This window comes from Zalophus californianus, chromosome 11 (assembly GCF_009762305.2).
Source record: "Zalophus californianus isolate mZalCal1 chromosome 11, mZalCal1.pri.v2, whole genome shotgun sequence".
NCBI classification, from domain to species: Eukaryota; Metazoa; Chordata; class Mammalia; order Carnivora; family Otariidae; genus Zalophus; species Zalophus californianus.
The window spans coordinates 68,100,034-68,112,895 of NC_045605.1; the positions used below are offsets into that span (position 1 = coordinate 68,100,034).

Genomic DNA, 12,862 nt, shown 5'->3' on the forward strand with positions numbered 1-12,862 from the left:
GCTTCATTAAGTTTCCTCCAAGTACAGCTCCTTCAGGTCCCCTAAGTTTTGATGTCAAGTATTTTCCTTTTCATTACTCTTGAGATAGTTTGTAATTTCCTTTTTAATTCTTCTTTGATCCAGGGCTATCTAGGGGTGTGTTTCTTATTTCTGAGTGCTTCAGTGGGATCTTCAATACGAGTATTTTCTTTCTTTTCCTTGTTTATTAAAGACATAAATAACTCACCATCAGGAGCTCATGATCAGTGTGAAGTCGTTTTTCCTGAGGTAGAGAAATTGGCTGCATTGGTCGTTGGCCTGTGAGACCTTTATAATGGTGGAGGAGGATTTTCTCTGGGCTCTTTGAAGAATTGTAATTGGCTGGGCCTTGCTCCCCCAGATTTCCAGGCAGAAAATCACTAAGTAGGTGATTATATTTCTTTCTGACCTTTGCTTTCTTTTCTTTCTGACCTAGACAACCCTTCTTTAAAGCTATCTTGTTTCCACTCTTTTCTTTCTTTCTTTATTTTTTTTTTAGGTCTCCAGAAAACGAATGGATTTCTGAGTATGCCATTAAGTTTGGAGATAGGATTTCTTTTAAATCAAGTCAACTATGTAAATAGTACAGCATCTAGTAGGCGACTCCTGTTGAAAAAGGAAAAATGCTTTTGCAGGCAGCAATAGCTTTTTCATGTATTTTGGAATCAGAAGTGTAAACGTGCTCAATTCCTTTTTCCCCTCACAGACGGAGTACGCAAGGTTCGAGAACGGCCGATTTGTGTACCGAATAAACCGCTCCCCGATGTGTGAATATATGATAAACTTCATCCACAAGCTCAAACACTTACCAGAGAAATATATGATGAACAGTGTTTTGGAAAACTTCACAATTTTATTGGTAACTGTTTTTGCCTCTTCTTGTGGCAGACGCAGTCTGAGGCTGGAGGGGAAGGGGACAGGAAGGTGGCCGGGTAGGGGTGCTGAGCAGGCTGTCGGTCGGTCACCATTTGAATCCACAGCGCCCAGGGCAAGCTGTCCTTACAAACCAGTTCTGAGTCTGTTTCAGCATCTTAAGGACTATGCCCTCAGTCCCTAACCCTACCTCACACAGCAGAGCCACGGCAAAGGAGGCCTGGAAGAAATTGAAAGCATCTCTTTAGCCACAAAACCCATGAAACGAAATCAGTAGTGCTCTTTCAGAACATGTGACTTCAAGCAGCCTAGATGTCCAGAGAGCATTAAATTAATTCCAAAATGTATCATTAAGCAACCAGAGAAATTCCTTTGCTATGAAGAATTAGTGGCTCTCAATAAGTATCGGCTAGAAATAATATTTTAGCTTTTAGAAAAGCTGAAATTAAACCAGCACTCCTGGATTAGGAGAATGAAATCATCTCATTGATAAAGGAGAAATAGTACTTTTCAGCTCTTCCTCAGGGGCGGGGTGTGGCAACACGGTCAGAATGGCAGCTGCTGGACGTAGTTGCAGGCGTTTTACTAGGGATTGGATTACAAAGCCTGTGTCGGCAAGATCAATTCCAGACCTTACTGGTCGGTGAGCTAAACTCTGATTTCATCAGGATGATACAGAAATTGAGGTGAACCTGTAAATGCGGGGCCTTAGTGACAATATCCAGACAGACCGAGGAGGAGTCACTGAATTATAGGCCAAGTATTCCTATCATCTTTGGAGGTTGTATTCAGACATACATACAGGTTACTAGAAACATTTTTTTTTCCTTTTCTCCCTTTGAATCTTACTCATGAAGTCTAGGACATATTTAGGGCACCTGGCTGGCTTAGTCGCTAGAGCAGGCAACTCTTGATCTCAGGGTCGTGAGTTCAAGCCCCATGTTGGGCCTAGAGCCTAAAAGGGAAAAAGATAAATAGGACATATTCTTTCCTAGAAAGTTTACAAGAAAATAAGGTAAATCATAGAGGTTCCAGGCGCAGTGCTAAATCTTTTGTAAATGTGATATTATGAAATTCTCACTGAGGAAGTATGAGGTTATATTTATTCCCATTTTATGGATAAGGAACATTAGGCCTCCCTGAGGTCACAGAGCTAGTGACAGACATAAATGAAGACTTAAAAGGATAGGAAAGACACTTTGCAGGATATTTCATGACCACGGAATCAGAAGAGTGGGGTTTAAGACCCACCTCTCTTGATGACCTTGGTTTGGGTAAGTCATTTAAAGTCTCTAAACTCAGCTTCCTCCTCCATTTACAAACAAAACGCTCAGGTCTTTATGCTCCACCTCAAAGGTTACTGAGAATATTTGCATTCATTCAGCTAAACTCTGGAGAGATTATACTCGCTGCCAGAGAACGATGCAGATAAAACACAGTGCCCATCCCATAGTAAATCTTGGCCTGCTTGGGGGACACAGGCAGGCGAAGAAATGGTTATAATACATTTGTACGATGCATGGCTGTGGTATCCTTGAGAAACAGACGCCTGGACGTCCAGAGTAGTTGAACTACCTGAGCAGGTACCTGTAAGTTGGATTGAGGTGGGGGCATCCTCAGGCATGTTCAAAGCTGATGTTTAAGTTGCCTTGATAGATAAACAGACATTTTTTCAGATTTACCAAGAAAAGGACCCTTCCACGGGTGTGTGCTTAAGTGTCAGGTGCTGGGATGTGAACTAGATGGGGGTGGGGGGCAGCCATCCTGGAGGCTCCTGAGGGAGGCAGGCGTTCCTCAAGCAATACAAAAAGAAACGATGGCTGGTGGCTGGCAGAGGGCGGTACATGGTGCCAAGAGAGCATATGCCAGGAGTATCTGAGCCAAGAAGGGAGGTCAGAGAAGGCTTCTCTGAGGAAGAAACAGTGGAGGCATCCCTGTCAGACGACTGGGCGGGGAGGGCAGAGAAAAGTACCGCAGGTGGGCGGGCAGGTGGGAGGACTGGAAATAGGGTGGTGTGGCTGGCATGGAGAGAGAGAGCGAGAGAGAGCGAGAAAGAGAGAGAGAGAGAGAGGAGAGCAAGGAGCGGGGAGCTGGCTGGGTAGGAACAGCCAGACGGGGTCGGGGCTCCTGGGCCTTGCAGGCTTGAGAGTTAGGGAGTTGAATACAGGCCATCAGGGTTTTTAAGTAAGAGGGCGATGTTGTCGGAGTTGTGTTGCTCACAGGGTTGTTGTGGCCGCTGTGTACCGACCCGAGTGGGATGAGGCAGGGCGCCTCGTGGTGGGGGAGTCCAGGTGCTTCACTGGTACCCTGCGCTGTGGCAGTGGAGAGGGGGGATGGATTCAAGAACTGTTCTGGCGGTAGAAGCAGCATGACATGGCATTTCTTTGCATATGGGGAGAGAGGGAAAGAGATTTCCAGGACGGAAGGCCAGCATGCTTGGAGTCTTCGATCTGTGAGGGAAGGGGCAGGAATTAAGACTAGGAAGGAAAGCAGGTGGGTACCAGTATTCAATCAAATCTTTATGACCCAGGGAAAAAAACGTAGGTAATCTATTACTATATCCATTCATTGGTCTAGAGCTGCATGGCTTCATGGGTAGGTAGAAAGGTCTTTGAAGTCAGATCTGCATTTCTTCATTGTATAAGCTTCAGTCCACTCCCCGGCCTCCCTCTCTGTCAGAGGGGAGCTAACAGGGCACCTGCTCATGGAGTTGTTGTAATATTATACCAGACGATGTATATGAAGCAGTTCATACTGAGTAGATGCAGGCTATGCGGTTACTATATGTTGGCTATAATGTCGCTTGTCCTTCATTCGGCACATACTTATTAAACAACTGTTGTGTGCCAGGCTAGTTACTAGGAAACATGGTCCCCGTTCTTCAGGAACTTACAGCCCACTGAATGACATGGGCATTAAAAAAAAAAAAATCACACAAATCTAAATGTAGTTACAGACGTACTGTGTGCCCTGATGGGAAAATTTTTAAGTGTGTGAGTTTTTATTCTTCAGTCAGGGACCACACCCTCCGATGCCTTGAGGGTAAGGGAAACACAATGGGTGAAACAGCCGACAGAGTGGGGAGCAGGCCTCACCCCGCCAACGTGTAGGACTAGGCCCTCAGATTCACAGTGTTTGAAGACACTGAGCTGTCTTCAAACAAAACACACACATAACAGCATCACTGAAGGTGTGGGGAGGTGGGCTAGATTTGGTTTTAGAAAGTTTCCTTCTGGGAATGGCTCTGGGAAGCAGGCAGGGTCCAGTGGAGACCTGGGTCAGATCTGGTTGCTCAAGATAAGAACGTAGGCTAAGGCCACGGGCACAAGGAGGAGAGAGCTGGAGTCCGGTGACTTGAACTAAGAGGGGAAGCAGATGAATGTTGCAGAGTGCATTTTGAAAGGTAAAGCCTGTGTAAATGGAAAGAGGGATCATTTGACATGATTCTACTACTCAGCATCCATGTTACTGAGCCCCAGCCCGGCTGGTTAACAATGCTGAGCTAAGTATTCATGGGGCTTCTGTCTCTCGTGGGCTGTTGTGAAACAAATCTAGTAAAAAGTTTAGGAATAAGACAGGAAGCAATTCCTAGGAGAAACGACTGTCTTGTGAGACAGAATTCTAGAAAATGGTCTTCGTTGTAAAGAAATCAACCCTCCCAAAAAACCCACACTAATTCTCGTGGCCTCGGATTATGGGTGAGACCCTGTCCATGAGGTATTTCTTACACGCGGTAACTAAGTTCAGCTAGGATTCAGGTCAGACCCATAATTATCCTGAGTTTGTGCTGGAGGGGGGCAGCGTGAGGCTGGGACATCGGTGCTAGTCTCCCTGCTGGACTTGAGCCTGTCCTTCTCCAAGCAACTAGGATTTGCACAGAGGGACTGTGTTTTCACCCACATGGTATTCTCTGCCTGTCTGTGTATGTGTGTGTGTATATATATATATATATATATATATATGGACTTTTTTTTTTTTTTTTAACAGGTGGTAACAAACAGGGATACACAAGAAACTCTCCTCTGCATGGCCTGTGTATTTGAAGTTTCAAATAGTGAACATGGAGCACAACATCATATTTACAGGCTTGTAAAGGACTGAACATGGTTATTTATATATATAGATATCTGTATATACACACACACACACACCCATGTGCACACACACACACTCTCTCCATTATTGAATGACTGACTGTAAACCTCGCCACAGAGGGGGGTGCCCTGGCCCTGAGGTCACCCTGACTTTTTCTAAATCCTGTTTGAGTGAAGTCATTATTTTTTTCATGTGTTCATACTATCATTGTAGCTGTGAAGTTCTGGTACAGTTGTAAAAAGAGAAATCTGAGTGGTTTCTATGTGTTCTTCACATCCGCAGCCCACAATTCCTCGGGAAAAGGTGACCCTTAAGAACCCGGGTCTCCTCTGTTTGCAGAGACCCGTTTCTAATTGTGGTAGAAAAAAAAAATTTTTTGAGACAGAGCATTTGCCATGGGGCATTTACAACCTTTATACAAATGTATTTAGTTCTGTTTTTTTTTTTCCCAACATAAAATTCTTGTCTTAAGATACAAGTAAAATTAATCTTTAAATGTAAATGTAAATTAGTACACAAAACTAAGAATCTTTAGACTTATCTTTGTAACTAATTAGGGTGGAAGTTATGAAAGAATGTAATTCACTAAATTATTTTTTAAATGAAACTTTTCTTTCTTTTTGAAACCAAATGTTAAAATATAGCCTTAAATGCTTGGTAGAAATATTCTAATGAGACAAATTTATACTTTTTTTTTTCCTCAACGTGAAAACTAATCTCTTAATCCATTAAACTCTTGAACAGGTATTACAAAGGAAGAAAACTTCACCCCTTATCCTTAACATATATAGTATATTTAAAAAATATAAAATTGTATTGTACTAATGTGATGATTATTTAATGAAAAAAAAAGATGGCTCTTTTTGCAATAAGTAGATAAATACTGAAAATCTAAACGTACAATGTTTATAGTCTTGTGTGTGCAGTTATATTTTCTATGGACAACCAAATTTTTTATTAAGATGAGTAAATGTTTGAACCACTGAAATTCAATAACAAAAATTTAAAATTGGCATGAATACTGCACTGTGAGCTGCAAAATAGAGAAAAATCCTGTGGCTGGGAGAAATTTCATCAACCAAACAAGTAAAAGGCTCATCAGTTTTAGCATCTCTGCTCCCCGGAAAATTGCAAGCATCCTCACCAGCCTGTGGATAAATTCTTTCTGGTGAACCAGTATGCATATTAACCTGCTATAACTATGTGTGTACATGTGTGTTTGTGTACACATCCACACACATATACACATATACAGTTATTAAACACATATTTATTGAACATCTATTCAGTGTCATCAGTTTGCTAGGTGCTGATACGTATGTATATCTCTATCTGTGTCCATAGATCTAAATATATTCTTAAAGGACGTCTGTTTGCTCAACATCTCTCAATAAGTCACAGTACTTGTTTGACTGAGGTTTGAGAGGCCCGGCACTCTCTCTGACTTTTTTCAAACAGACTCATTTGGAAGGTTCTCTTCCCAGGAGAAATTCAACTTTCCAACCCAAATATTCCAAAGCATTGCCCAGGCAGAGTTGGTTTGAAGTGGCCACGTGTCCTGGGTTATTTCCATAAGTGCTTCATTGGGAAGGAGACAGGGTTTTACTCCCCAGCTTCCCAGAGGAAAGTGACATTTTTATAATTGCCAGGAATAGGTCAACACAATAGAACATGAAATAAGTTTTGTAAGTTGTGAAGCCTATCGTGGCTTTTTCATCAAGCCAGAAAAGAAATACTGTGTTCTTTCACATCCAAGTAACTTACCCGCTTCCCTGTCCTACCACCTGCTCTGACCCTGCTTGGATATTGATTAGAGTGTCTGGCGGTCGGGAGCACGAGGGTGTGGCCGGCTTGTGGCAAACAGGAGGCCACCGGACCGAGCCTGACCTCTCCCAAACTCATGCCACTGGTTCCTGGAAAGACCAGAGGAGAGAGTACAAAACTTCTCCCACTTGGAACGCACACCCCTCATGTAAACCAGTAGGCTGATGTCTGTCTTCCCTCTGTAAAGAAACTAACATTTATTCTCTGATTCTAAGGGGGCCTTTGAAGGATTGCCCTCATTGTCTGCCCTTCCATCTGGCCTTCCGCCCGGGCACTGAAGCTTCTTCCGTGGTCATCATACTCAATGGCTTCTTCTGGGCACCCCTCCTAGGGATGTTTCTTTCACTCTTGTCTCCCTCATCTTTCCTCAACGGAAACCTCACTCTCCCAGGGCCAGGACCCTGTGAAGGGGGGTAAAGGATCTTCTATGGCCGGAGCCAGCCCAGAACTTCTGCGAGAGAAGTATCTGGTTCACATTCCCACACAGGAATGGGGCTCTTCTGTCTGCCAGGAGGACTCTTGGGATTTACTTTTCAAAGCACAAATAGACCCAAGAAGAGCAGCTGGAGGGTTGGTTCTGTTGGCTACAGGGAAGGGGATACCCTGGGCTGCTGAGCCCTCCTCCCCCCTTCGGAGCTGAGTTTGGGGCATTTACGTGAACAACCTGGAGGATTGCGTTTTGCTCTTAAAAACATTTCTAAGAGCCTTAAAAATTTTACTTCTCGTGCTGTTCTTCTAAAACTTTCTCCAGGGCGGATATTTTCCCTATCTTAACCACTGATCCAGTTACCCAAACCCTTGGCCCTCTCTCTGTCTCTGCCAAGTTAGGTGCTGGGGTTGGGGTTCCTGTTGCAGCACCTAATCCAAGTCTGTCTGTGGTCTTTCCTCCTTTGTCGCAGTCTTCTCCCTTCAGCTGTCAGGCTTCCCAAAACCATAAAGAAGCCTTTCTAGGCCTCTGTCCTTACAGCTTTTACAGCTTTCTTTTGGGTGCCGGATCTCCTGGCAACCCTGCATTACCAGCCTTGAGTCAGGGGCATCTCGTACTGTTACTGGGGAGTGTGGAGGCCCATCTTCCATAGCCGACACAGGAGGGAGCTGAAGAACTGGACTCCGGTCGGTAGGCATTCGTTTCCATCTTAGCAAGAGACCTAAAATTACTATCAGGACTTCTTCAGAACAGGTTCTGGAACCCCAGAAGGTCTGTGCTACTCTAAGTCAGGGGTTCTCAGCCTCGACACTGTTGACAAGTTGGGAGCAGTTCTTTGTTCTGTGGGACGATCCTGTGCAGCGTCCCCATGGCCTCCCCCACGCCCTCCCTGCTGGTGCCACAACCCAGACTATCTCCAGACATTGCCACATGTCCCATGGAGCCCAGTATCACCCCCAGTTGAGAACCACTGCCCTAGATCTTACAGGTCACAAATACCATATTTGAGATTTTCTTTTTCCCTTCTGTTTCACTCCAAGAAAGCTGCTGTCCTGGGAGCCTTGTTTCAGGTCTTGAAGAGGCAGGTAGGAATGTTCCTCAAATGACATTACATCCCGGTCTCCTCCCCTTCAGAGCTTCTTTCACGGCAGAGTCTGTCTGGCTACAGAGGATTCCTTCATTCATCCCCAGGGATGTGGGGAGGAGCTGGTCACCATCATCCCCATAATCATGTTAAGGTGTTTCTGTGATTTGATCTTCATTCCTTAGTTTACCAGCTTTAAAAGAAGTCCCAGCTATGTTATGATTCTCATAAGCATCTGGGTCTCACGATCAAAGCTTTCATCATTTCGGTAAACTTACTCTGGTCTTCTGCTTTCTGCCCTACACTCAGTGCTGTTTTTAGAATTTATGGAAGCCTTTGGAACACTGCATCTTTAAGGATGGAGGTGAGAGGGACCAGATCTGGCAGCGGGCTGATAGATTTTTCTTTATTGAGCTAAAAGAGAGCACAAACTACTCTCCTTCATTTAGCGGATGGGGAAGTTGAGGCCCAGAGGGGAGGTGACTTGCCCAGAGTCACCCAGCTGGTTAGTGACACAACCAGCGTGAGGCTCCAGGACCTCGCCAGTTAATCCTTGGCCTCTCCCAGTGGAAGTTGTTCCTCTTTGGTGCTCATGCCTCAAAGATCCCTACGAAGGTGTGCACAGGTTCAGTGCAGAAGAGAGAGGGGCGCTAAGAACCCCCCTCAGCCAGAGCACGGCATTGCCCCGATGCTGACGCCGCTTCCCCCACGGAGCCTCTGGTCTGATTGGAGCTACGTGAGGCAGCCGCAAGCAGATACAAAAGCTGATGAGCCTTTTTGCTTACCCTGAGGACAATGCACCTGCCACAGACTCCGAGTCTAATTTTTATCTGCTAGGCAACCCAGCCGCCATGTCCCACACTCAGACCAGCCAAAAAGCAGCCCCCGTTCCCAGCACTTGGTGTGAGAAGTCCCCAGATGACTTCAACCCAAGTCTTCTTTAGGTCTCGATACTGTAGTGGCGTTAGCAGTCTGTTTTTGTACAACCGTAAATTATTTAAATCATCTGAGATGACAGTCAGTCTTACAAACCAGGTACACGTGATTTGTCTCAGTTTGTATATGCTCTGGTACCCTACACCTGTCCTCACGAAGGGTGGAACCAATTCTGTGTGTTGGCGTTCACACCTGTGACATTGAGAGCCTATGTCTGCATCGCTTCTTTCTTTCTGTTGATGTTTCTGTGGCAAAGCCCTGCACCTGTCATTTCTGAAAAGCCTTAAATCTTTGAGACGTTGCGTGTAGGGTGTGCAGTGCAAAAGGCTGCCTCGGAACTGTGAGCCCTTTTGTAAGCTGGAAGCATTTCTCTTACTACTGTTACTTTTTTAGGGAGTTTTAAATTCAGAGCTGCCAAAGCATTCCAATAAGCAGTGCCTTAGTGATTACCTAGTCATACCTAGCCCTCCGCGTCCATTTACTAATTGGCCCCGCACAGGCAAAAATTGTTCTCATTTCTCTTCTGTAAGCCCATTTTTTGCTCCAGTTCTATAGGACACTGACCGCTTGGTCTAAAATCGGAAACTGAACACGAGTCGGTTCTTTGACCGCACTCTCAAATGTATATACCAAAACGGAAGGTTTTCCAACTTCGTAGTTTACTATGAAAAGCAAATTGTACTTTTAAAGTTGCCTTTTCAATTCACGACCAAATACTTAGCTATTTATGAATCTTCTGCGCTCTAGCATGGAAGTGCCTTTGGTTTGAGATTCCAGCTTAGAAAAGTGCTGCCATATAACGATAATTTGTAGAGAGACCAAAAATATTCTGAGATCACCGTAATGCCTTTGGTTTACCAGGATGAGTAACCAGCCACAGGCCTCTGTCCACAAGGGCGCGACGCGGACCCTACCTGCCGCCACCACCTGGCGCTCAGCAGTAGCAGCGGCAGGAGGGACCCCAGGAACTGGTGTGTGTGTATGTGTGTGTGTGTGTGTGTGTGTGTGTGTGTGTGTGTCCGCGACCCCGGGCGTTCTCTTGGCCCGTCACCCAGCCCTGCGTCCGTGCAAGGGGACTGCCACGCAAACGACAGACTTTCGGCCGGTGGACAGATTTGTCCTTCCCCTCATGTTCGTGTTCAGTCTCTGTGGAGGCTTTCTTTCCCATTCAGACGACAGCGCGCACTTCTCTGGTCTACGCAGTGACACCACTCTGGAAGTTGGAAGCCTCGAACTGAGATGCGAGTGCAGAACAAAAATGAGTTAGGGTCATTACAATTGAAGTGTTCTTCTTATGGCGGAAATGTTGACTCTGAGTGTTGTGTAGGAATGTGCTATGAGAAACTTCCAAAGAGCACCATTCACAATTCGGCATTTTCAAAGAATGTTCCAGCCCTCAAAAGGGCAACCCTTTAGAGTCCGTGTTGGCTTTTATTAAAACCTTGTAGTGATGGGGAATACTGATAGAGGTAAGGAAGAGGCATGGAAAGGACCAGAAGGCAAAAACACCAGCCAAACAAAAGCCAGGAGGAAAAAAAAAATGTTCTTTATCGATATAGACTTCACAATGCCATCAGACATCTTTGAAAGTTAGCCTCTGAACTCTTAATGCGTATGTTCTTTCGTCTCTCCCTGGTGTCTTTAAGATTACCCTGTCTGGGCTCTGAAATTTCAGGAGTGATTTCTACCCACACCAAGTTGTGAGTATTTATAGAAATTTCTACAAGAAAAAAAACACAAAAACAGTCAAATGATGAAAAGGAACATGAGCTAACACGAGCGATGGTCAGTCGCTTGAGTTCAGCCTTCCCTGTCACTACTGAACCACCCCTGGAAAGAAATGAATCAAATGCTTGTTTTCCTGCCTCTCTTTTCAACTGTTACTGTGCTTTGTTTGGCAATAGTTTTCTCTCATAAACTCATTGCTTCTGTTGTTAAGAATGAAGGTTTTGTGTTTAAAATTTACTGCATTTGCAAGGATAGTTTCGCTGAAGTCATGCACCATTAACTAAGTTGAAACATTGGTATTTATTGTCCTACTTCCTAAGGCTGTAGCTTGTTTTACTCTTTGTGAATTTGCATCGAGTCAGTCGTATGCCACACTACATCATTTTAGTTTATTTGAAATGGCATTTATGTTCCCTCATGTTCCTCATCAAATGGGGTCAGATTCTAGGAGATGCCACCCCTCTCAGGTAGACTCTTGTCTGCCTTCCGTCATGAGACGGTTCTCCCTTCCCCTGTCTCTCAGAGAGGCTGACAGAATCTAGGCATAAATCAATTGGAAACCAGTCTCTTATTTTATTATTATTATTTTTTTGGATCAGTCATTTTCTGTGATTAGTTTGTGTAAATTAGATATTAACTGCACTTCTTTAAAAAAAAAATACACCTCCCTGTTACCTCCTTGAAAGATTCACTCTGTAGGCCTTTGTCAATAGGCTCTAGCCTGCAGATAAGGAAAAAGGAAAAAAAAAAAAAAGAAAAAAAAACAGTACGTGCCTGAAAAACAACAAAAAAATTTTGTAACATTTAAAAAAGAAACCCGAATAGCCTTTAATTCTTTAATATGCTTAAATTTTATGTAAATTGGTTTTGCCACATGTGTTTGTTCACGTTCTAAATGACTTCATGGGATTCTCACAGTCGGTGTCTTTGTGTCCCGTGCATACTATGGGCTTGTGACGTAAGCGCTTCATCTGGTCAGTGGTCGCTTTGATATTGTACTGCAGCTGGGAGGGGGCTCCGGAACCTGCCCCCGGGTGATAAGGTTCCTCTCGGTAGATTGGAGATGGGGGTGGGGGGCAAATTCTCACACACGTTTTCTTAAACTATTTGCAGAAACTTTCAAAAGGCATTTGGTTAAACCTCTTGGCAGTACAGTATTCTTGTATTTGTTAATGTCTGTGTTTAGGTACTGGTACCTTTTTGTTTAAAAATGTTCTAAGTGTTGGCTTTAAAGTGAATTTATCTTTAGTATGATAGTTATATGAAAATTATAGGGTTTGTGTGCAGAGAATTTTTTTATAAAGTGCTTTGTAAAAAAAAAAAATGTATTCTAGCTTTCGCGGTACATATGTGTGATAACTTTAATATCCATGACAGTTAAGTGCAATTATTTCATCACTCTAAAAATGCTATTTTTGTGTCAGTTCCTGCAGGTGTTTTCATGTCTTTGCAAAGTGACACATTTTGATGCCTTCTTGATAAAGTGGTAGACATTTTGTAGCTTTCTAGAAACTTTGTATTCATACGGTATCAATGAAAAATAAAGAAAATGAAAGTGTGGGTTACCTTTTTTATCTGCAAAAGTGTATGTTGTTGAAAATAACATGTGATCGTGTGTTGTGGGTGAACTGTGGGGTTCATGATTCAGGTGTGTGCAGCACAGCCCTGCATGAGAAAGCCTTTGATTCACTAGGTGTTTACTGTGTGCTGGGCACTGGCCAAGTGTGTTGATACGATGTGGATATATTGTTTCCTTTGATTCTCACAATAGTTCCAAAGACGGTGATATTATTACCCCCAACCGAGGCTCAGAAAAGGTGGATTATCCAGTCATGACTGGTGAGTGGTGGAGCCTTAAATAGGTCACCCTGATGCTC

At 44.0% G+C, this 12,862-nt stretch overlaps 1 protein-coding gene across 12 annotated transcripts in view; it reads left to right on the top strand.

Annotated features, from left to right (window-relative positions):
• TEAD1 (TEA domain transcription factor 1) overlaps window positions 1–12,550 on the top strand; it is a 260,721-nt gene extending 248,171 nt beyond the window's left edge. For 9 of the 12 annotated variants that reach the window (XM_035722746.1, XM_035722744.1, XM_035722747.1 and 6 more), the window contains 2 exons: window positions 725–877; window positions 4,879–5,039. In XM_035722746.1, the coding sequence (XP_035578639.1) occupies window positions 725–877; window positions 4,879–4,992 (267 nt within the window). In that variant the 3' untranslated portion in view covers window positions 4,993–5,039. Of the gene's footprint in view, window positions 1–724; window positions 878–4,878 lie in introns of all 12 variants that reach the window. The other 3 variants (XM_027578584.2, XM_035722750.1, XM_035722751.1) reach the window with 1 other exon arrangement.
• Window positions 12,551–12,862: the final 312 nt, after the last annotated feature.